Below are 21,973 nucleotides of genomic sequence, written 5' to 3' on the forward strand. Positions count from 1 at the left end.
AAAAAAAAAAAAAAAAAAAAAAAAAAAAAAAGAAGTGATTGTTTTACAGTCACTGTAATGGAAATTTATCTAGTAGGGGCCGAAAGGAAGGAGTGACAAATTCTACCTGGAAGCAGGGATGGGACCGGGAAAGACTTAAAGCGGAGGGTAACACTCAAGCTTGATTGATTGATTGATTGATTGTATGTGGGTGATTGATTGTGTGGGTGAAGGTTGGGGACACAGAGAAGAGAGAGAAGGGTGGTCCAGACAGAGGGAAACAGACTGCAATGGCAGGGATGGGTCCAGGGACCAGAGGGTTGATGAGGCCAAAAGCAGGTGAAGAGAAGCGAGGGGAGCGGTCAGGGGGAAGGCTGTGTCTGGACTGCTTTTCTGCGTTCAAGAGAATGGCCAGTGATGACCATGGGAATGCATGGTGGGTGGGAGGGCAGTAAGGGCCATAGGAGTCAAGAGCATTAGAGGACTTGGTAGCTGGATGATGGCAGGATGCAGGCCAGACAGTAGGAAGAATGGGAGCCAGGGCCAAGGTCTTCAGTACTAAGAGGGGACAGTCCTCAGGAGTTATTGGAGAAGACATTTGCTTACCCAGATAGTTAAACTAGCCCATGTTAACTGTCCCCAAATTTACTCCCCTCTGTCCCATCTTCCATGTAACCAGACATTTCTCCAGTCTTTACCCTGTCAAGAACCCTAGCCATTTCCCAAGACATCTATCTTGCCCCACTCTGTCTGTAGGGACACCAGTCTCCCACCTTCCCCAGCTCCCACACTCCCACTTTCTTGTGGTGTGATATCCCTCACACTCACACACATGCACAATCACACACACCCCTCTCAGTTTCACGTAGTGAAAAGAACACTAAGCTGGGATGGCAGGAAACTGAGGTCTGCCCGCTTTTACTGCTTTACTCAGTTTTCCTATCTGTAAAATGGGGAGGAGCTAGATTAACTTTACCTTCCTTTCTACTTTTCAAAGTCTACGGTTTTAGAATTTTCCTTCCTCCTTCTGCATACAGGCATTTCAAAGCTTGAGTGGAAGCAGGGTGGGAAGAGAGTGGGAAGGAGGAGAAAGGGCAGCAGGAGGGTTTCACTCCTGGCCTTGAATAGGGTGGCAGTCTGTAGGGTCCATGCCACTCAGGGAATCCCACCCTCCCTCTGCCTGCCCCTCTCTGCCTACTGGGAAGATACTCTCCATTTTTGAAAAGTTCCTCAGTGGTGTAGGAAATGAAATGGGTATGAAAACATGTCATTTCCACATTTTTACTAGTGAAACTGAACCAGTTACAACAATTCTTAGATGCATCCCCTGAGTTGTCCATGGCACTGCCCTCCCCTTCCTACAGCCTCTCTGTAGTCTGCCTCTGTTCCCTTTTCTGTCTGTTCCTAGGAAAGCTCCCAACCGGGCCCCTGCTGGGCTGCTGCTGTGTCTGGAGATCATTACCTGTTTACATTTGTAGGCAAGAGCCCAGAGTCCCTGGCCTGCCAAGGGCCTGTTCTCTCCTATTTGGGAGAGAACCCTGCCTACCCCTTTCCCCTTACCGTGTCAGCCCGCCCCTCTCTTTGCTCTAGACTCTTCCTTTATATAATTGCCTAGAAAGGTTGAAGCTCTCGCCTGAATGAAATCTTATGGGTCACGTCTTTGGATCTTTTTCTAGAAGATGCTAAGAAGACGGAAACAAGCAAAGCCACCACAGAGCCGGAAACGACGCAGCCAGAAGGAGTGGTGGTCAACGGCAGGGAGGACGAGCAGACGGCAGAGGACATCCTCAGCAAGGGCCTCAGCCAGATGACCACCAGCGCCGACACGGATGTCGATACCTCGAAGGACAAAACAGAGTCAGTCACCAGCGGTCCCATGTCCCCAGAGGGCTCACCTTCCAAGTCTCCCTCAAAGAAGAAGAAGAAATTCCGCACCCCGTCCTTCCTGAAGAAAAGCAAAAAGAAGGAGAAAGTGGAGTCCTGATTCGCAGCCCCCCGGGGCTCCCATCTGCGTCCTCCCTCCCCTCCCTCGCCGTCTCCCATCTCTGTCCCTGGAAGCACGGGGCCAAGGAGGGGTCGAATAGGCCCTGGATCACACTCTGATGGGAAACTTAGAGATTACCCCACCAACCCCTTATTTTACAGTTGCCCCACAGAAATCAGGTGACTTTCCCAAGGTCATGCAGCTGGTTCGTGGCGGAGCCTGCACTGGAAGTCAGGTCTTCTGGCTCCCAGTCCAATGCTCTTTCCACTACACGACACTGCCTAGCTGTGGGCTGCCCTTGTGAGGATGCTGCCCCTGATCTGAGCCCAGGGCAAGGGGCCAAAGTCAGCCGCAAGCTCTCACAAATCAGACCCAAATCAGACAGGTCGAGGCTCCCCTGAGCAGGGTCCTTGTCCTTGCGTGAACCCAACCTCCTGCTGATGGAGCTGTCACTATGTTTAGAAATCTCTCTTCTCTTTCCCGTAGGGTAACTGCCCTGCTGCTCACAGGAACCACACAAGTGGACCCGTCCCCTCCACCAGAAGTTAATCCTTGTTCCCAAGGGCTGATGGCTTAGCTTGTGCTCCCCCAACCACTAACCCCGAGCTTTCTTCATGGAACCTCTGGAACGACGGCCGGAATTGTTGTAAGAGTGGGCAGACGTGAGGGCAGCCAGATCAACCACAGCGTGGAAGATGGTTCGATCAATATAAGAAGCCAGGAACTTGACCCGTTTGAACAGTGCATCTCAGGCACTTCAAAACGAAAACCAAATTTAGCTTAGGAAAAACTTCTGTCATAAGCAGGGCCGAAATTTGGGGAAATTTCGATCCTCTGTTGGCTTTGGGTTGTACAAGGAGGATCAGGACAGCGCGGATATGCGATGCCTTTCAAGCATTGCCTGACTCTCAGGGCAGCGCGGCTCTCCCTGTCCCCCTCCGGTCCGGCATCTGGGATCCCCTGACCTTCCCTTAAACCTAGAAGCCCTGGCTCACAGCCTGGAACTGGCATCCTTGGCCCCTTGACCTTGGCCCCCTGACCGTGGCTCCTCGACCGTGGCTCCTCTGGGTTCTGACTCAGTCACTCTAGGTCCAGCAGAGGAGAATGAGGTGAGCCCTTCAGGATTAATCCTCTCGGACCAGCTCTCAGAGAAAGGCTTGCGTGTCCCTGGCCCTGTCACTGTCTGTCCATCAATCCTGGGCCCTGTAAGAGCCACAGCTATTTTTTTAGATGCCGTCACTATCTTTTCATACTCTTCCCTGGGGCTTTGGTTTATGAGCATCACTGACTCCTAAAAAATAGACAATCCATTCTCTTTAAAGCACAGTGTCTTCAAAGAATATTTTTACTTTCTGTCCTGAATATTGTCAAAGTATTTTTGAAAGTTCTTAATCATAGTTTTCCATTTTTGAGCACTTACTACAGACACACACACACCCACCCACACACACACACACACACACACACACACACACACACACACACACACAACACACACACACACACACTGTGCAGGCTTCACATACACTATATCCTTTAACCCTCATGATAATCCTGTGATGTGGGTCAGATTATTCCCATTTTATGGGTAGGAGAACTGAGCCCCCGCAAAGGATAATTGACTTGTTCCAGTGACTTGGCTAGAAAGATTCAGAGCTTGGATTTGAACCCAGGTCCGTCTGAGTCCAGAGCCTTTGCACTTAACAGCTATGATGATCAGAAAACTTTAATCTCCGAGGGTGGTTGTTTTAGTCCTGGACCGTTTCGTTTCTGTGACTGGTCTCCACTGCATAATGTTAGCACTTGAAGTGAAGGTAGGAAACCACCTGTGTTCTCCCCGATCAGTGCACAGTAAGTTCCTGGTGAATGTGGGCTGTGAAAGGGCCAGTGTGGACCTCTGACAAAGGAGAGGCCAGAGCCTTCTGGTTGGGGCAGGAAATACCATCATCCTTGGGCTATTTCTTGAGAAGGAAGGAAACTGACACATGACTAAGGAAAACACAAATACTGTGTGTCCCTAGAGCAGATTCCTAACTGCTACCCAGACCCATCTCTCTGTTCTGCTTCTGACTAAGTCAAGTCTTGTGATGGACAACCCAAAGCAGAAAAGCCTGTGAAAGGCAAATGCCTTTCAAAGCCACTCCTTTGATGCCTTCTTTTAAAAAAAAAGAAGATTTCACATTCATTCATTCATCCCAATATTTGTTAAGCATCCACTAAGCAGGAGGCATTATGCTGACATTAAAAGAAAACAATCGCTGTGACTAGAACAATCAGCGGCAGGCAGTGTTAAGAGAAAGGTAGAGGGGACCCAACCACTGATGCAGTTTTTATGTTTGAGTGGTTGTCGCTCAGAGATGATGTCAACAGACTTTGCTTTCAACACATTCTCTTTATTCCCTTTAAAACAGGGAGGCCTCATTTAGGTGAACATGCCAGGGCCTTGCAGGAGTTTATGCCATGGGGCCACCTCATATCCAACCATCTGTTCTTTCCCCATGCATTCAAAAACCACGCATGAGCTTAGGTCATGGACCAAGCTTGAGGGCAGGACATGGTCCCCGCCTGAAGGAGGTTCCTAAGTCTAGTAGGCATGTAAACAAGTTACAGAACGGGCAAGGGTGCAGAGGAGGTGTGAGGAAGCGTTGATTGGCTGTCTTCCAGGCCAGAGAAAACTTCCTGAAAGGAGTGAGGGTTGAGTTAGGTTTTCAAAACAAAGAGGAATTTTCCAGGAGGAAAAGAGGATTAGTAGGACACTGGTGACGAGGGAAGAGCCCGTGCAAAGGCACGGAAGCGTGAAACGCCATGACACGTCCGTGGAGTAATTCAGTGCGGCTGGGACAGAAAGTGTGAGTCAGGCGATGGGGTTCACTTCACAGGTGGGCAGGGGTGGGTCATAAAGAAACTCGTAGAAGGTGTGGGGGAGTGGGACTTTATCATGAACGGGGTTTGGAGTTGCTGAGGGCTTGTGGTCAGGGTAGATCGTGAGCAGGTTGCATCTTAGAAAAATTCCTTTGGTGACTGAGTGGAGAACTGACTGGAGCGGGCAGCGCTGGAAGCATGGGAGGTCTCCACAAGGAGGCCTTTTGGAAACTGGAACGGATGTGGTGGCCTGCCTTACACTGCCTTTTCCCTTATAGCAAATAGTGAGCTGGGAGCACAAAATTCATTCCCATGACATTCTTTGGATAAGGCATCTTAAGAGAGCTTTTCAACAAGGAGAGGGAACTATTCAGAGAGCTAATGCTCAGCGCAGCTTCCAGTTCTGTTTTGTCTTGGTGTAGAGTTGCTGGGAGAGCTGTCGAGTCACCCTGCCCATTTCTCCTCCTCTTGAACGTATAGGATGCAGCTGGCATGGCTCCAGGCTCGAGGCCAGGTGCTGAGTGCTGCTGAAGCAGATGTGCCATTCAAACAAGAGCACAGGCTTGCAGGGTGAGAGGAAGGGACTTATTCTTTGGCTCTGAATAAAAGTTGGCTGAATACTTTGGCCAGTATCTGTCTGGAGAAAAATACTCAGCATGTGAGGAGCTCAGCAGTGTTAGGTGGTAGGATGGTTTCTAGTAAAGCTTGGATATGCTGTGGAAAAGGATGAGAAAGTGTGGACTGAGGTGCTATGTTATAGATGCTGAGCTGGGGAGTGATGCTATGTTATAGATGCTGAGCTGGGGAGTGGAGAGGTTTCTGAGCCTGTCTCCTTGGGAAGATGGGCAGGGGTGGGAGTAAGGAGGCAGAGGTGTTACAGAGATGCAAGCTTGGCGCCAGTGACTCCCCCTGCACTGGTGGCCGGTGCCCAGCAGTCACGTGTGAGGACCATCCACACCACGTGACCTTTCCTCAAACTTTGCAAAAAGCACTGCCAAGAGACCAGCCCAGATCTGGGCTCCACAAGAGCCTCCTGGCCTGCAGGTGACCCAAGTCACTGTCCGACTTCAGCCAGGTTATACAGACAAAAAGAACCTCCCTCAACCCTGCTGTAAGGAAAATGGGGCTCTTCCTCTGCAGACAGATAAATTCTTTTGAAAGAACTTCAGTGGATTTGGATGAGAAGTCTGGTCCAGTAAGAACCCCACTGGAAAGCATCACCCTTATACCACTGATTGTGTACTCTGAGCCTTGCATTCTGCTCCCCGTCCAGTAGTGTCACTCACTCCTGAATGTGGCAAGACAGTCATGCAGATGTCATTAGGCACCGCCGTCACAGAGGGCTACTACCCTTGTCAACGCAGGGAGAAGAGCTATGTGGTCACTTCTCTGGTTGCCGTGGATTTGAAAGAACCGTTCACCCAACATCAGCCTAAAAAATGAAAAGGAAGCGTGGATTTCTCCGTGGAGGTAGTCAGAGGGGCAGATAGACACACAGCCTACCCTCGGCCTCTGTGCCATCTTTTGTACCGGTGTGAATTTTATGCTCTAGCTCCAGGCAGGGATACGCAGTTTCTGACTGTTGAACAAATGAGAAAAACTACAGCCCTTCCCCGGGGTACTGGTGCACGTCGGCAGCAGTACTCGAGGTAGCTGCCACGTTGCATTTGCCTCTCCGAGCACAGAGGAAGAGGGTCTGTTAAAATCTCTACCATATGAGCCCCAGGCGAACTCTCTAAGGCAATAACATTCAAAGAGTCTGAGAAGAAATGAAGGAGGGGACAAATCTATTCTCTCCACCCCCGCAGAAAGGACAGGGCTCCCCACGATTCAAGACGCGATGGGCCATTATATCCTCACTTTTCCACATCTATTCTGAGAGGGATACTTTAAAAAGGCAGAGACCTGAAATGACTAATGAAATATGCCCATTGGATGTTTACCTGTGGGCAGTTCCACTGGTGCCACAATATGAAAAAGCATGCACAGTATGCAGTAGAGTGTTGAGTTCCAGACGCCCCATCTAAGCAACCTGTCCATTTGGACGTGGATTCCTTTTTGCCAGAACTAAGAGTGCCCATGTAGAGCTCTGTTGCCAATGCACACCCAACCCTCCCATGGTGAGAAGCCACCTCTCACCCAGGCCTCAGTGTGGGGTTTCAGGCGGGGTGTCTCTCTTGAGTGGAGAAAGCGCCTTTCGTCATTTTTATGTAGAGAGGCTTCTCTTTTTAGGAGCGATTAGGAAGCATCTCTGGTTGGGGGTTTTCTTAAAAATACAGAAGCTATGGTTTACGTTGGTTTGTACTTACGTGGTATGAAGGTTTGCCAAATTGATGTTTGGTGCCCTTTGCCTTCAAGTTGCCCCCAAAGTTGGGCTGTCACTATGAGACATTGGGGCCTGAAGACGGAGGAGATGTGGTCACCGTTACCAGCACAGGGAGGGACTCAGGTGGAGCTGGAAGCAGAGTCTCGCTGTGGGGATGTACCAGCCAGTAGCTTTCCCTGTGTAGTCGGCCCTTGATTTTTCTCACCCACTGTTTCCAAGCAGCAGGGTGAGGCCCGCTGTGACGTGGCAAGTCCCCTATCTTTCGTGTGAAGAAAATGTTTTGAGGGCTTAGGGGGTGGGAGGAGGCTAGCAAGAAAAACCCTAAACCCTTCACCCCTCCAACAAATTATCCTGCATAATTTTGAGAAGCGCAAAGGCCAGATCTTCTCTGTTAAGTGAACCAGAAAGAGGAAGACAGTTGGACCAAGGACAGAGGGGCTACATTTAAATACATCAAAGGCTTCCTAAAATGGGAATACATGTTGGGGACCTCACCCCCACCTTTCAACTGCACCCCATGCCTATGGGTCCTGCTTTGTGGGTGATTGTTTGATCTCCACGGGGCTGCTCCACCTTTAAATTCCTGTAATTTACGCTACACTGCTGAGTCCCACGCCCTTTCTCAGGAAGAGGCGGGGTGGGGAGCAGAAATGGTCCTGAGCCTGGCTCACCTGGTGGTGGAGCACACGGGGGTCTAGGTAGAGTGCTGTGTTCTCTAGAGCTGTGGACGGTTTCGGTGAAACGTCTGTGTCTGACAATCGTCTTCCTTTGTACATACGTGGTCTGTGTTTAGCTTTTCCTAGTATCATGAAGTTCCAAATAGGGGTTCCGTGCAAATACTCTTTCTGCTACTGAAATGCCAGCCCCCCGGATTGTGCATCTTTCCCACAAGTGGTTTTGCCTTTACGCTAACACTTTTTGAGCCACTAATGTGCAGATTGATTCGTTTCTTGGGCTTATATATATATATATACACACACATTATATATATAATATATATATATATATTTATGGGTTGGTTTTGTACGGTTTTCTGTTTGAATCTCTGAGCACCAAAGCTGCCCTCGGATTGTCAAGAGAACTTTCCAGAGCCACTTCCTGAGCCCCCCTCTGCTTTGGTGTTTGTGGTGCTGGGCGGTATCTCTGGCCATGGATTTCTGTATGTACGTGCTGTCTTCTCACCCGCAGATATTACCCTAGTAAATCTACTGTGCTTGGCTTCCCGGTGTGTGACCCATCTCTCTCAGCCACCCAGTTCTTCCAGCTCCCTGGGGAGCAGAAGCCAGAGAGGGGCTCCATGTATGGAAACTTTTATCCTGGAAACGTCACGCATGGAAACCTGGACATATGAATCATTGAGTTCCGACTGGGGAGGGAGGTAATAAAATGCTACGGTCCTCTGAGAAGGGAAAGGCCAGGTGGATTTGCAAACAGCTCTGTGGAGGAAGGTCGATTTAGATGGGTTGGGATGGGGAGGGCTTGCAGAAACAAACAGGAACAGGTTCACAGGATGGAATGGAAAGAGGTGTCAGGCCAGGATCAGAGGGCTGGGGAGAGCTAAGACGTCACCCCAAAGGGCAAAAGGGGAACAGAGACACTAGAGGAGAGGAACAAGAGGAGGAAAGAGCCATTTTGCCCCCTTCCAACTCTTCTTTACTCAAATAAGGAGCTCAGTGTTTGTGGAGGGTCCACGCACATCAGTCAGCTGCTGTTTAAGTGTTATACGTAGCACCTCATTTAATCCCCATAAAACCAGAAGGGCGATCCTATTATCATTACCCAGTTTACAGATGAGGAAACAGGCTCAGAAATAAGAAAACTGGGGCTTCCCTGGTGGCGCAGTGTTTGAGAGTCCTTCTGCCGATGCAGGGGACACGGGTTTGTGCCCCGGTCCGGGAGGATCCCACATGCCGCGCTAGGCCCGTGAGCCATGGCCGCTGAGCCTGTGCGTCCGGAGCCGGTGCTCTGCGATGGGAGAGGCCACAACAGTGAGGGGCCCGCACACCGCAAAAAAAAAAAAGAAAAGAAAAGAAAAAGAAAACTGTCATGAACCACAGGTTAACATGTGGTGAAGACCAAATTCAAACCGAGGTCTTCTAGGTAACCAAGTTCTTCCCACTACTGCCCATTGCCCAGTGTCCTGAGCAAAGAGACCTCTACAGAAGCAGATCTGATCATCACTCCCAGGCCCACCTGTTCCAGAAAATGCAGTCTCCTGCTGCATCCAGGTGCCCCAAAGCCCCCACAGGCTCCCCCCAGGAGCCGAGGTTCTCCCCTGCCCCAAAGCCATCAACTTCTCCTCTCCTGAAGTCACCAAGGAAACTGCCTGTAAGCAGCACAACGTCTCAGCTCTGTCTTCGCACAGCTGTGTGCACTGATCAGGCCAGGGGACCACAGTCAGTGTGCTGACATCGCCTTATAAGGCTGCCTGCAGCTGAAGGTGCTGATGCAAACGCACAGGTTGAACAACTCCCCACGCCCGCATCTGCCACCTCCTCCTCCTCCTAAATTTCTAATGCAAGGACGAAAGGGATCCAAACATGGGAGCAGAGTGCCCTCTACCGGTCAGAAAAGCTGAGGAGTTTCTTCACAGTATATAGTGCTGGAGGGAAGATTCAGGGTCAACCGATCGCGTGAGAAAGGAGAGGCTGCCTAGAGAGGAAGGTGAAAGGACCCGCAGTGGAAGCCAGCTAGCTGATAGCAGTGAGGGACACCTGGGACACTGGAGAAATGCTGGTGGAGGGCAAGCCTGGCCTCAAGGCAGAGAGCCAGGTGCAGGATCCACACAGCTGGAACCCTGTTTGCAAGGTCTAGGTAACAAGGGGAGAGAGGAGATGCCTCAGCACCAGGATCCCGACAAGGGTCAGAGTGTCAGGACCCCCCACGAATGCCGGCTACTCTCATAAGTATGAAAAAGGAAAATTTCAGCCAAGTTTTGCAGATTCCACTGCTGCCACACAGATAACCTCTAATCTGACAAAATGTAACCATTAGAAACGGAAACCTTTCCTTCTCTCTTCCTTTGGACCTTTGGACAGGGAGCCAGCCACACATCTCTGACGGGAACCATCTTTAATCAGATAGAGATTGAACTCTTTCAGGAGTAAGCATGGAGAAAAATAGTGCGGTAATGATTTAGTAGTTCAAAAGTAGGAGCCACTCTGAGAAATGGGGAGACATGCTCCTCAATGTAGCTGAGTTACTGCAAAAAACAAGAAGGTTAAGAAAATCTTTATTAATATCCACTTATCAGAGACCAGCCAGCCATGAAAAGGGAGCACTTTAAACTAAGAAAAAAAAAATTTTTTTTTGATGATGAGAAACAACACCGTATTTTTTACTTTATTTTGCGGTGCGGGCCTCTCACTGCTGTGGCCTTTCCCGTTGCGGAACACAGGCTCCAGACGCACAGGCTCACGAGCCCAGCTGCTCCGTAGCATGTGATCTTCACGGACCTGGGCACGAACCCGCATCCCCTGCCTTGGCAGGCAGACTCTCAACCACTGCGCCACCAGGGAAGCCTGCAGTGCTCTGTTTTAAAACGAGGCATGGGCAGTCAACAGCAGGTTGAAGATTGTTGATGAATGAGGAGAGCATAAAGATATGTTTAGACAGGGAAGGATCTCAAGCCCAGCACCGGAAAAAATTAGCCAATCATGTGTCCAGTTGATTGGGAAATCAATCTAAGTAAATGATAATGGGAAGGACATGGGATTAAAAAATGGTCATGAGCAATTAAATCAAACAAGTTTATACCTTAGTCTAGTTTTTCACTGTTAATTTAACAAACTTAAAGCAATTGTTTAAAAAGTAGTTATTGGAATACACACACACACACACACTTGGAACAGCAGAGAAGTAAAATATGCTGAATTTATCATTATTGATGAGAGGGATCTGATAGATTTTTCATTTTTTTTTTCACACACACACACTGTATTTTATTTTTACAAGGGCTAAATAAACTGACACCAAGCATTGTAAATGGATGACCACAACAAAAGCAACAATGATTGCAATTACCAAACACGAAACACACTCATACTATGTCATAATATTGACATTCAGTCCAGGAATCCTCCACTGTAACAGCTCCTTTACTTCACAGGGAAAATTGATTTGTATATTTTTTGCCTCTGAGTCCTCGTGGGATTTTTTTTTTTATTCAAACAGAAAGTCACAAAAATTATAACCATCCTCATCAGTTCACTCAGTCTCATGTAATTAATTTTTTTATCTTGATCTTTTGTTAGCACTTTTGTGAATTTTTTTATCTTGATCTTTTGTTAGCACTTTTATGAATTCATCAGTTTTCCATTAGAGTTCTGAAAATGCTTACTCATTCAGTTCAGCAGTATAGTCAGTTACCAGAAACCTATACTTGTCAGAGTCTTTTCCATGAATTCCTTGAAGATGAAACCCTTTTATAGGAACATTTTTGCAAAAGCATCAGAGTACACCCAGAACTGTCTGTAAATGACAAAAGACTTAAAAATGGCCACGGTTAAAGATTTGATGACAGTTCATAATAATGCAATTGACAAGGAAATTTAGTTATTTCTGAGATATACATTTTAAAGTAATAACTAGAATTATGACTTATAACATTGTACCAGAACATATATTTATAAATTTCATGTCATGTCTGAAACATTTATATTAACATATTTCCATACAAATAACCCAAAGAAAGTTTAGTATTAGTTGTTTTGTTTATACTGCAGGTTCTTATTAGTCATCAATTTTATACACATCAGTGTATACATGTCACTCCCAATAGCCCAATTCAGCACACCATCGTCCCCATCCCACTGCGGTTTTCCCCCATTGGTATCCATACGTTTGTTCTCTACATCTGTGTCTCAACTTCTCCCCTGCAAACTGGTTCATCTGTGCCATTTTTCTAGGTTCCACATACATGCGTTAATACAATATTTGTTTTTCTCTTTCTGACTTACTTCACTCTGTATGACAGTCTCTAGATCCATCCACATCTCAGCAAATGACTCAGTTTCGTTTCTTTTTATGGCTGAGTAATATTGCATAGTATATATGTACCACAACTTCTTTATCTATTCGTCTGTCGATAGACATTTAGGTTGCTTCCATGACCTGGCTATAGTAAATAGTGCTGCAATGAACATTGGGGTGCATGTGTCTTTTTGAATTATGGTTTTCTCTGGGTATATGCCCAATAGCGGGATTGCTGGATCATATGGTAATTCTATTTTTACGTTTTTAAGGAACCTCCATACTGTTCTCCATAGTGGCTGTACAATTCCCACCAACAGTGCAAGAGGGTTCCCTTTTCTCCACACCTTCTCCAGCATTTCTTGTTTGTAGATTTTCTGATGATGCCCATTCTAACTGGTGTGAGGTGATACCTCATTGTAGTCTTGATTTGCATTTCTCTAATAATTAGTGATGTTGAGCAGCTTTTCATGTGCTTCTTGGCCATCTGTATGTCTTCTTTGGAGAAATGTCTATTTAGGTCTTATGCCCATTTTTGGATTGGGTTGTTTGTTTCTTTAATATTGAGCTGCATGAGCTGTTTATATATTTTGGAGATTAATCCTTTGTCCATTGATTCATTTGCAAATATTTTCTCCCATTCTGAGGGTTGTCTTTTCGTCTTGTTTATGGTTTCCTTTGCTGTGCAAAAGCTTTTAAGTTTCATTAGGTATCATTTGTTTATTTTTGGTTTTATTTCCATTACTCTAGGAGGTGGATCAAAAAAGATCTTGCTGTGATTTATGTCAAAGAGTGTTCTTCCTATGTTTTCTTCTAAGAGTTTTATAGTGTCTGATCTTACATTTAGGTCTCGAATCCATTTTCAGTTTATTTTTGTGTATGGTGTTAGGGAGTGTTCTAATTTCATTCTTTTACATGTAGCTGTCCAGTTTTCCCAGCACCACTTATTGAAGAGACTGTCTTTTCTCCATTGTATATCTTTGCCGCCTTTGTCATAGATTAGTTGACCATATGTGCGTGGGTTTATCTCTGGGCTTTCTATCTTGTTCCATTGATCTATGTTTCTTTTTCTGTGCCAGTATCATATTGTCTTGATTACTGTAGCTCTGTAGTATAGTCTGAAGTCAGGGAGCCTGATTCCGCCAGCTCCGTTTTTTTCCCTCAAGACTGCTTTGGCTATTCGGGGTCTTTTGTGTCTCCATACAAATTTTAAGATGATTTGTTCTAATTCTGTAAAAAATGCCATTGGTAATTTAATAGGAATTGCATTGAATCTGTAGATTGCTTTAGGTAGTAAAGTTATTTTCACAACATTGATTCTTCCATCCAAGAACATGGTATATCTCTCCATCTGTTGGTATCATATTTAATTTCTTTCATCAGTGTCTTATAGTTTTCTGCATACAGGTCTTTTGTCTCCCTAGGTAGGTTTATTCCTAGGTATTTTATTCTTTTTGTTGCAATGGTAAATGGGAGTGTTTCCATAATTTCTCTTTCAGATTTTTCATCATTAGTGTATAGGAATGCGAGAGATTTCTGTGCATTAATTTTGTATCCTGCAACTTTACCAAATTCATTGATTAGCTCTAGTAGTTTTCTGGTGACATTTTTAAGATTCTCTATGTATAGTATCATGTCATCTGCAAACAGTGACAGTTTTACTTCTTCTTTTCCAATTTGTATTCCTTTTCTTTCTTTTTCTTCTCTGATTGCCATGGCTAGGACTTCCAAAACTATGTTGAATAGTGGTGCGAGTGGACATCCTTGTCTTGTTCCTGATCTTAGAGGAAATGCTTTCAATTTTTCACCATTGAGAATGATGTTTGCTGTGGGTTTGTTGTATATGGCCTTTATTATGTTGAGGTAGGTTCCTTCTATGCCCACTTTCTGGAGAGTTTTTTTTATCATAAATTGGTGTCGAATTTTGTCATAAGTTTTTTCTGCATCTACTGAGATGATCATATGGTTTTTATTCTTCGGTTTGTTAATGTGGTGTATCACATTGATTGATTTGCATATATTGAAGAATCCTTGCATCCCTGGGATAAATCCCACTTGATCACGGTGTATGATCCTTTTAATGTGTTGTTGGATTCTGTTTTCTAGTATTTTATTGAGGATTTTTGCATCTATATTCACCAGTGCTATTGGTCTGTAATTTTCTTCTTTTTTTTTTTTTTTTTGTAATATCTTTTTCTGGTTTTGGTATCACGGTGATGGTGGTCTCATAGAATGAGTTTGGGAGTATTCCTTCCTCTGCAATTTTTTGGAAGAGTTTGAGAAGGACGGGTGTTAGCTCTTCTCTAAATGTTTGATAGAATTCACCTGTGAAGCCATCTGGTCCTGGACTTTTGTTTGTTGGAAGATTTTTAATCACAGTTTCAATTTCATTACTTGTGATTGGTCTGTTCATATTTTCTATTTCTTCCTGGTTCAGTCTTGGAAGGTTATACCTTTCTAAGAATTTGTCCATTTCTTCCAGGTTGTCCATTTTATTGGCATAGAGTTGCTTGTAGTAGTCTCTTAGGATGCTTTGTATTTCTGCGGTGTCTGTTGTAACTTCTCCTTTTTCATTTCTAATTTTATTGATTTGAGTCCTCTCCCTCTTTTTCTTGATGAGTCTGGCTAATGGCTTATCAATTTTGTTTATCTCCTCAAAGAACCAGCTTTTAGTTTCATTGATCTTTGCTCTTGTTTCCTTTGTTTCTATTTCATTTTATTTCTGCTCTGATCTTTATGATTTCTTTCCTTCTGCTAACTTTGGGTTTTGTTTGTTCTTTCTCTAGTTCCTTTAGGTGTGAGGTTAGATTGTTTACTTGAGATTTTTCTTGTTTCTTGAGGTAGGCTTGTATAGCTATAAACTTCCCTCTTAGAACTGCTTTTGCTGCCTCCCATAGGTTTTGGATCGTTGTGTATTCATTGTCATTTGTCTCTAGGTATTTTTTGATTTCCTCTTTGATTTCTTCAGTGATCTCTTGGTTATTTAGTAATGTATTGTTTAGCCTCCATGTGTTTGTGTGTGTGTTTTTTTTTTTTCGTTTTTTTTTTGCAGTACACGGGCCTCTCACTGTTGTGGCCTCTCCCGTTGGGGACCACAGGCTCCAGACTCTCAGGCTCAGTGGCCATGGCTCACGGGCCTAGCCGCTCCGTGGCATGTGGGATCTTCCTGGACTGGGGCACGAACCCGTGTCCCTTGCATCGGCAGGCGGACTCTCAACCACTGCCCCAGCAGGGAAGCCCATGTTGGTGTTTTTAAGTTTTTTCCCCCCGTAATTCATTTCTAATCTCATAGCATTGTGGTTAGAAAAGGTGCTTGATATGATTTCAATTTTCTTAAATTTACTGAGGCTCGATTTGTGACCCAAGATGTGATCTATCCTGGAGAACATTCCATGTGCACTCGAGAAGAAAGTGTAATCTGCTGTTTTTGGATGGAATGTCCTATAAATATCAATTAAATCTATCTGGTCTATTGTGTCATTTAAAGCATCTGTTTCCTTATTTATTTTCATTTTGGATGATCTGTCCATTGGTGTAAGTGAGCTGTTAAAGTCCCCCACTATTATTGTGTTACTGTCGATTTCCTCTTTTACAGCTGTTAGCAGTTGCCTTACGTATTGTGGTGCTCCTATGTTGGGTGCATATATATTTATAATTGTTAAATCTTCTTGGATTGATCCCTTGATCATTATGTAGTGTCCTTCCTTGTCTCTCATAACATTCTTTATTTTAAAGTCTATTTTATCTGATATGAGTATAGCTACTCCAGCTTTCTTTTGATTTCCATTTGCATGGAATATCTTCTTCCATCCCCTCACTTTCAATCTGTATGTGTCCCTAGGTCTGTAGTGGGTCTCTTGTAGACAGCATATATATGGGTCTTGTTTTTGTATCCATTCAGCAAGCCTGTGTCTTTTGGTTGGAGCATTTAATCCATTCATGTTTAAGGTAATTATAGATATGTATATTCCTATGACCATTTTCTTAATTGTTTTGGATTTGTTTTTGTAGGTCCTTTTCTTCTTTTTTGTTTCCCACTTAGAGAAGTTCCTTTAGCATTTTTTGTAGAGCTGGTTTGGTGGTGCTGAATTCTCTTAGCTTTTGCTTGTCTGTAAAGCTTTTGATTTCTCCATCAAATCTGAATGAGATCCTTGTCAGGTAGAGTAATCTTGGTTGTAGGTTCTTCCCTTTCATCACTTTTATTATATCATGCCACTCCCTTCTGGCTTGTAGAGTTTCTGCTGAGAAATCAGCTGTTAACCTTATGGGAGTTCCCTTGTATGCTGTTTGTCATTTTTCCCTTGCTGCTTTCAATAATTTTTCTTTGTCTTTAATTTTTGCCAATTTGATTACTATGTGTCTCGGCGTGTTTCTCCTTAGGTTTATCCTGTATGGCACTTGCTGTGCTTCCTGGACTTGGGTGGCTATTTCCTTTCCTATGTTAGGGAAGTTTTCAACTATAATCTCTTCAAATATTTTCTCTCGTCCTTTCTCTCTCTCTTCTCCTTCTGGGACCCCTATAATGCGAATGTTGTTGCATTTAATGCTGTCCCAGAAGTCTCTTAGGCTGTCTTCATTTCTTTTCATTCTTTTTTCTTTAGTCTGTTCCACAGCAGTGAATTCCACCATTCTGTCTTCCAGGTCACTTATCCATTCTTGTGCCTCAGTTATTCTGCTATTGATTCCTTCTAGTGTAGTTTTCATTTCAGTTATTGTATTGTTCATCTCTGCTTGTTTGTTCTTTAATTCTTCTAGGCCTTTGTTAAACATTTCTTGCATCTTTTTGATCTTTGCCTCCATTCTTTTTCTGAGGTCCTGGATGATCTTCACTATCAGTATTCTGAATTCTTTTTCTGGAAGGTTGCTTATCTCCACTTCATTTGGTTGTTTTTCTGGGGTTTTATCTTGTTCCTTCATCTGGTACATAGCCCTCTGCCTTTTCATCTTGTCTATCTTTCTGTGAATGTGGTTTTTCTTCCACAGGCTGCAGGATTGTAGTTCTTGCTTCTGCTGTCTGCCCTCTGGTGGATGAGGCTATCTAAGAGGCTTGATGGGAGGGGCTGGTGGTGGGTAGAGTTGACTGTTGCTCTGGTGGGCAGAGCTCAGTAAAACTTTAATCCACTTGACTGCTGATGGGTAGGGCTGAGTTCCCTCCCTGTTGGTTGTTTGACCTGCAACCCAACACTGGAGCCTACCTGGGCTCTTTGGTGGGGCTAATGACAGACTCTGGGAGGGCTCACGCCAAGGAGTACTTCCCAGAACTTCTGCTGTCAGTGTCCTTGTCCCCACGGTGACACACAGCCACCCTCCGCCTCTGCAGGAGACCCTCCAACACTAGCAGGTAGGTCTGGTTCAGTCTCCCCTGGGGTCACTGCTCCTTCCCCTGGGTCCCGATGCACACACTACTCTGTGTGTGCCCTCCAAGAGTGGAGTCTCTGTTTCTCCCAGTCCTGTCAAAGTCCTGCAAGCAAATCCCGCTAGCCTTCAAAGTCTGATTCTCTAGGAATTCCTCCTCCCGTTGCCAGACCCCCAGGTTGGGAAGCCTGACTTGGGGCTCAGGACCTTCACCCCAGTGGGTGGACTTCTATGGTATAAGTGTCCTCCATTTGGTGAGTCACCCACCCAGCAGGTATAGGATTTGATTTTACTGTGATTGCACCCCTCCTACTGTCTCGTTGTGGCTTCTCCTTTGTCTTTGGATGTGGGGTATCTTTTTTGGTGAGTTCCAGTGTCTTCCTGTCGATGATTGTCCAGCAGCTAGTTGTGATTCTGGTGTTCTCGCAAGAGGGAGTGAGAACACATCCTTCTACTCCGCCATCTTGGTTCCTCCCCAGATTTTTCATTTTTAAGACCATTAAGGGAATACTGGTTCAATTACATATAAAGTTATGAACTTAGAGATGATTTATAAAAATTTAGAGAAAGTCTTCATTAAAGGCAATATAGCTTCCAAATCATTGAAGAGAAAAACAATAGAAAGTGAGTCATTAGGAATCCAGCTAAGATGGAGTACCAGAGACATTTACCCTGCCTAAAAAAACAAAAAGAAATGGATAAAATATATGAAACAATGGTTTTTAAGACACTTGAAAATGATCATCCACTAGGACACAAGAAAGCTTCCTTGCCCCATACCTGCTAAGGCTGGTGGGCCTCCTACTGACATTACCAAAGATGTCCACCAGGTGGCAACATTTCCTTTCTCCACTTCCAATGCAGAAACAGCCCTAAGCAGTACAGTACTGTTCCATGTTTTGGCAGGCAACCCCCAGCAGTGCTATCATGGCCCTTAGTCCCTTTTAGTCACCAGCAAAGGGATCAAGGATGATCAGAGAGCCTTCTTACTCATCCAAGACCTAAGAACCTATCTGATTTCTGAGTAGCCCTTAACACTTATCTAATATCCAGTATTCACTGCATGGCTTCCAGAGTCCCCACCTTTTGAGCAGCCTGCACGATGGCCCAGCTCATTGGAATCTGTTCTCCCAGCCAAGAGGCCACACACAATAGTTAGCAGTGTTCCAGAGCTCTGGAGCCACCCTGCTTGGACTGAATCCTGGTCCTGTGCTCATGAGCTCTGTGCCCTTGGGCAAGTCACTCACCATCCCTAAGCTACAGTTTCCTCATCTGTAAAATGAAGAAGTAATCAATTTCGGGGGGGGGGACAGAATTTGAGGGGACTAATTTTTGGTAATTGAAGATTAATTTTGAATTATACAGTGAGGGACACCATAAAACTTTCACTACTCCAGGCTTCTAAAGGACAGCTTCTACTATTCTTAAAACTAATGCATGGACATACAAACACACATGCAGACACCCCCCAATGCATCCCCCACACATAAACATGAGCCCAACCACACACATCCACAGACACACACACACATGCGTCATTAGCATCATTTTAAATAAATTTAAACTTTTTTTAACATCTTTATTGGAGTATAATTGCTTTACAATGGTGTGTTAGTTTCTGCTGTATAACAAAGTGAATCAGCTATACATATACATATATCCCCATATCCCCTCCCTCTTGCGTCTCCCTCCCACCTTCCCTATCCCATCCCTCTAGGTGGTCACAAAGCACAGAGCTGATCTCCCTGTGCTATGCGGCTGCTTCCCACTAGCTATCTATTTTACATTTGGTTGTGTATAAATAAATATAAGCTTGATGATCTCAGTTTCCATCGTTTTATCCGTTCAGAAGATCCTGACTGCAGAGCGTGCAACAAGAGCCCCTCCTCTCTAGAGGTGGTGTTTGCCTCCAACAATCTCATCAGGGCCAACAAGGGGCGCACCTGACCAACATAACTGCTCTGGACCTTTGGGAGTGCAGGGCTAGAATACCCCAGAAGCTCACATCCTATATAGCTAAACATTTTAAGTTAAATACGTTCTAAATTCCTGCCTTTGTAAATATATGTTCATAATAGGATGGAAGGCCCGGGTCAAATTTAGACTTCTCAGACTCACTGGAGTCCCACAAAAAAAAATGACAGTGTGGGGAGAGCTGATCCCGTCTCTAACTACTAGCCTGAGCCTTTACTTCCCAATGTGGGGTCCATCCCATGCCGCAGGTGGCCTTGTGTGCATACGTGTGGACACCTAGACCTCATGTCCAGGCTCTGTCCCTACCCTCCGTACAAACAGCTGCCCTTTGGCCATGCTGTAAGTCCTTGGGAATATGAGCATATGCTCTGGGAAGAAACTGTGCAGACACCAGTAGTGGGCCAGGGGCTGCTGGGGCATGGAATTCTGGGGTCCTGGATTTCCAGAGCATCGGGTAACACCAAAGGGCACGTTCCTTTGGCCCTGCTGACTCCACCCCCATGGAGAGCGTGGCCAGAGAAAGTGTCAGTGCAGGACCCTCCGTAGGGGGGGGACCCAGGGCAGCGGACCCCTTGTTGGGGTCTAAGGGCAGAAGCCCTAAGGAGGGGCTGGGAAGTGCCCTCTGCAAAGTTCCTGAGAAGGCTGTAAGGCATCCTCAGTTCCATTAATTAACAAAACAGAAGCTCACACCAGGCTTGTTGGCAAGTGTTTTGTTGCAACAGAGAAGACAGACACTTGTCAAGGTCTGGTCTAAGAGGACTGGTGGATTTGCCAGGTTGTTGAGGAACCAAGGGACCTTTGCTTTCCCTGGGGTCTAAATACCACCTGAGTTTCTTTCGGTGATACTGAAATGCAGTGAGACTTGGAAGCCTCTCATGGCGTTAAAATCTTAATGGTGAGTATTTCAGTTCTCTCCCTCTCGTCTTGGTTACTGAAGCGTGATAAATACAGGCAGGAAACTGCGCTGGCCTGGTGGTTGGTTCACTGCCTATCTGGTGCTCCCCCTTGTAAGGCCAGAACACTGCTTTTGTCAGATCAGTCAGGGGTGATCCGGCCCAGGATTACAGCCTATTTCCCACAGGTGGCATTTTTGAGTGGCTTCTTCCGTGGTGATGCGTAGGGAGGCACCTTCATCTTATCTTTTAGCCACCTCCCAACACCGAGGCTCCTTCTGGGAGGAGACTGGAGGCCTCTAATCCCAGCTTTCGTATGATGAGGCTTGTTAGTGCCACTCCTGGCAGCGGCATTTGCTGCCCTGGCCTCTAGCTCTGGGCCTAAAACCTCACTGGATTGTCTATAAATGGCACCCATGAGCCATAACTAAGCTTGGGATACAGATGTGACCATGTCTCTTATTTTCTTTCCATTGATTATTTAGTCTACACATAATCGTGTTGACAGAAAGGCCAGCATTACCCTCTTCAGGAACCTCCCCCCCACCCGGCCACCGCCAGCCGCCTCTATCTAGAATTGTCCTAGCACCCAGGGCAGACTGAGTTTGAAGCCTGGCACTCAAACACAAGGAAGACAACTGGAGAGACATGAATCTACTTCTGCCATTGTGACTTTCGCAGCGGCTCGACTTGGCTCTGATGTCACTTTACTACAGCTGCAGTGATGCTCCCACACTGGCCCAGTCCCCACAGAGGTCAAGGGCTTTCTGCTTGTTCCTAAAGGCTCTACCTCGGGCTGGGGAGCTGGATCCATGGAGCATCCAGCCTCTGCCCCCACCAGCCCATTGGGCTCTCATGGGGCCTGGAACACCAGCCACACTCTCATTAGGGGTCTGCTTGTCCTTTCCAGCCAACAGACCTAGGTCACACTTTAATCCCCCTACGGGTGCTTTCCTCACTTCAAGAAGCAGGGAGAACTAGTGTGTCTTGGCTTCTTCACTCTCCAGGCGCCCTGGGTCTTGATGCCAACAGCCCCTGGCTCCCTGCACCCCCGACACGTTCTGCATATCATGGGCCGCACTGCTAGTCCCTGGGTCTGTGTTGTATTCTCTTCCCAGGGCAACAGGTGCACTCTGCCCCCCATGTATGTGGCTGGAGGGACCACTGGAAAGTGAGTTTCCTCCAAATAACAAAAATCGGTCTTGCTGTGACTTGCCTTCTGAACTTCTAGACATAGAAGAAGATGCCATGCTTCTCTTTATCTGGGCTGGGCTGCTGTGCGGTGGCCAGGTTGGAATGGGAGAGAGCGACTGGGATGACAGAAAGGCGACTGGTGCAGGGGTCTTGGTGAGAGGTGACAGCGCACCAGGGTGGAGAGGAGTGGGTGGATCGAGGGCTGGGCAGGAGCCTGATGGGTAGTGGCTGTGATAGTTTGGGGGAGGGGCCATGGTGGTCAGTACCCTCTAGCGGCCAGTGACCAGAACCTAACTGAAACTAGCTTAAGCAAAAAAGAGAGGTTACTGGGTGGATATATAAGTGCTCGACAAACCAAGGGCAGCAATGCAGGAAGGCAGGCAGAGGCCTGGGGGACTGGAATGAGCTTGCAGCCCCAGGACCCTCGATTTTGCC

General features: G+C 46.0%; 1 protein-coding gene across 1 annotated transcript in view; it reads left to right on the plus strand.

Annotated features, from left to right (window-relative positions):
• ADD2 (adducin 2) overlaps positions 1-1,963 on the plus strand; it is a 107,243-nt gene extending 105,280 nt beyond the window's left edge. The window contains exon 15 of the mRNA XM_007453402.1: positions 1,656-1,963. Coding sequence (XP_007453464.1) covers positions 1,656-1,963 — 308 coding nt within the window. The remainder of the gene's footprint in view (positions 1-1,655) is intronic.
• Positions 1,964-21,973: the final 20,010 nt, after the last annotated feature.

Source organism: Lipotes vexillifer, unplaced genomic scaffold (assembly GCF_000442215.2).
Source record: "Lipotes vexillifer unplaced genomic scaffold, Lipotes_vexillifer_v1.1 scaffold253, whole genome shotgun sequence".
In the NCBI taxonomy this organism is placed as follows: Eukaryota; Metazoa; Chordata; class Mammalia; order Artiodactyla; family Lipotidae; genus Lipotes; species Lipotes vexillifer.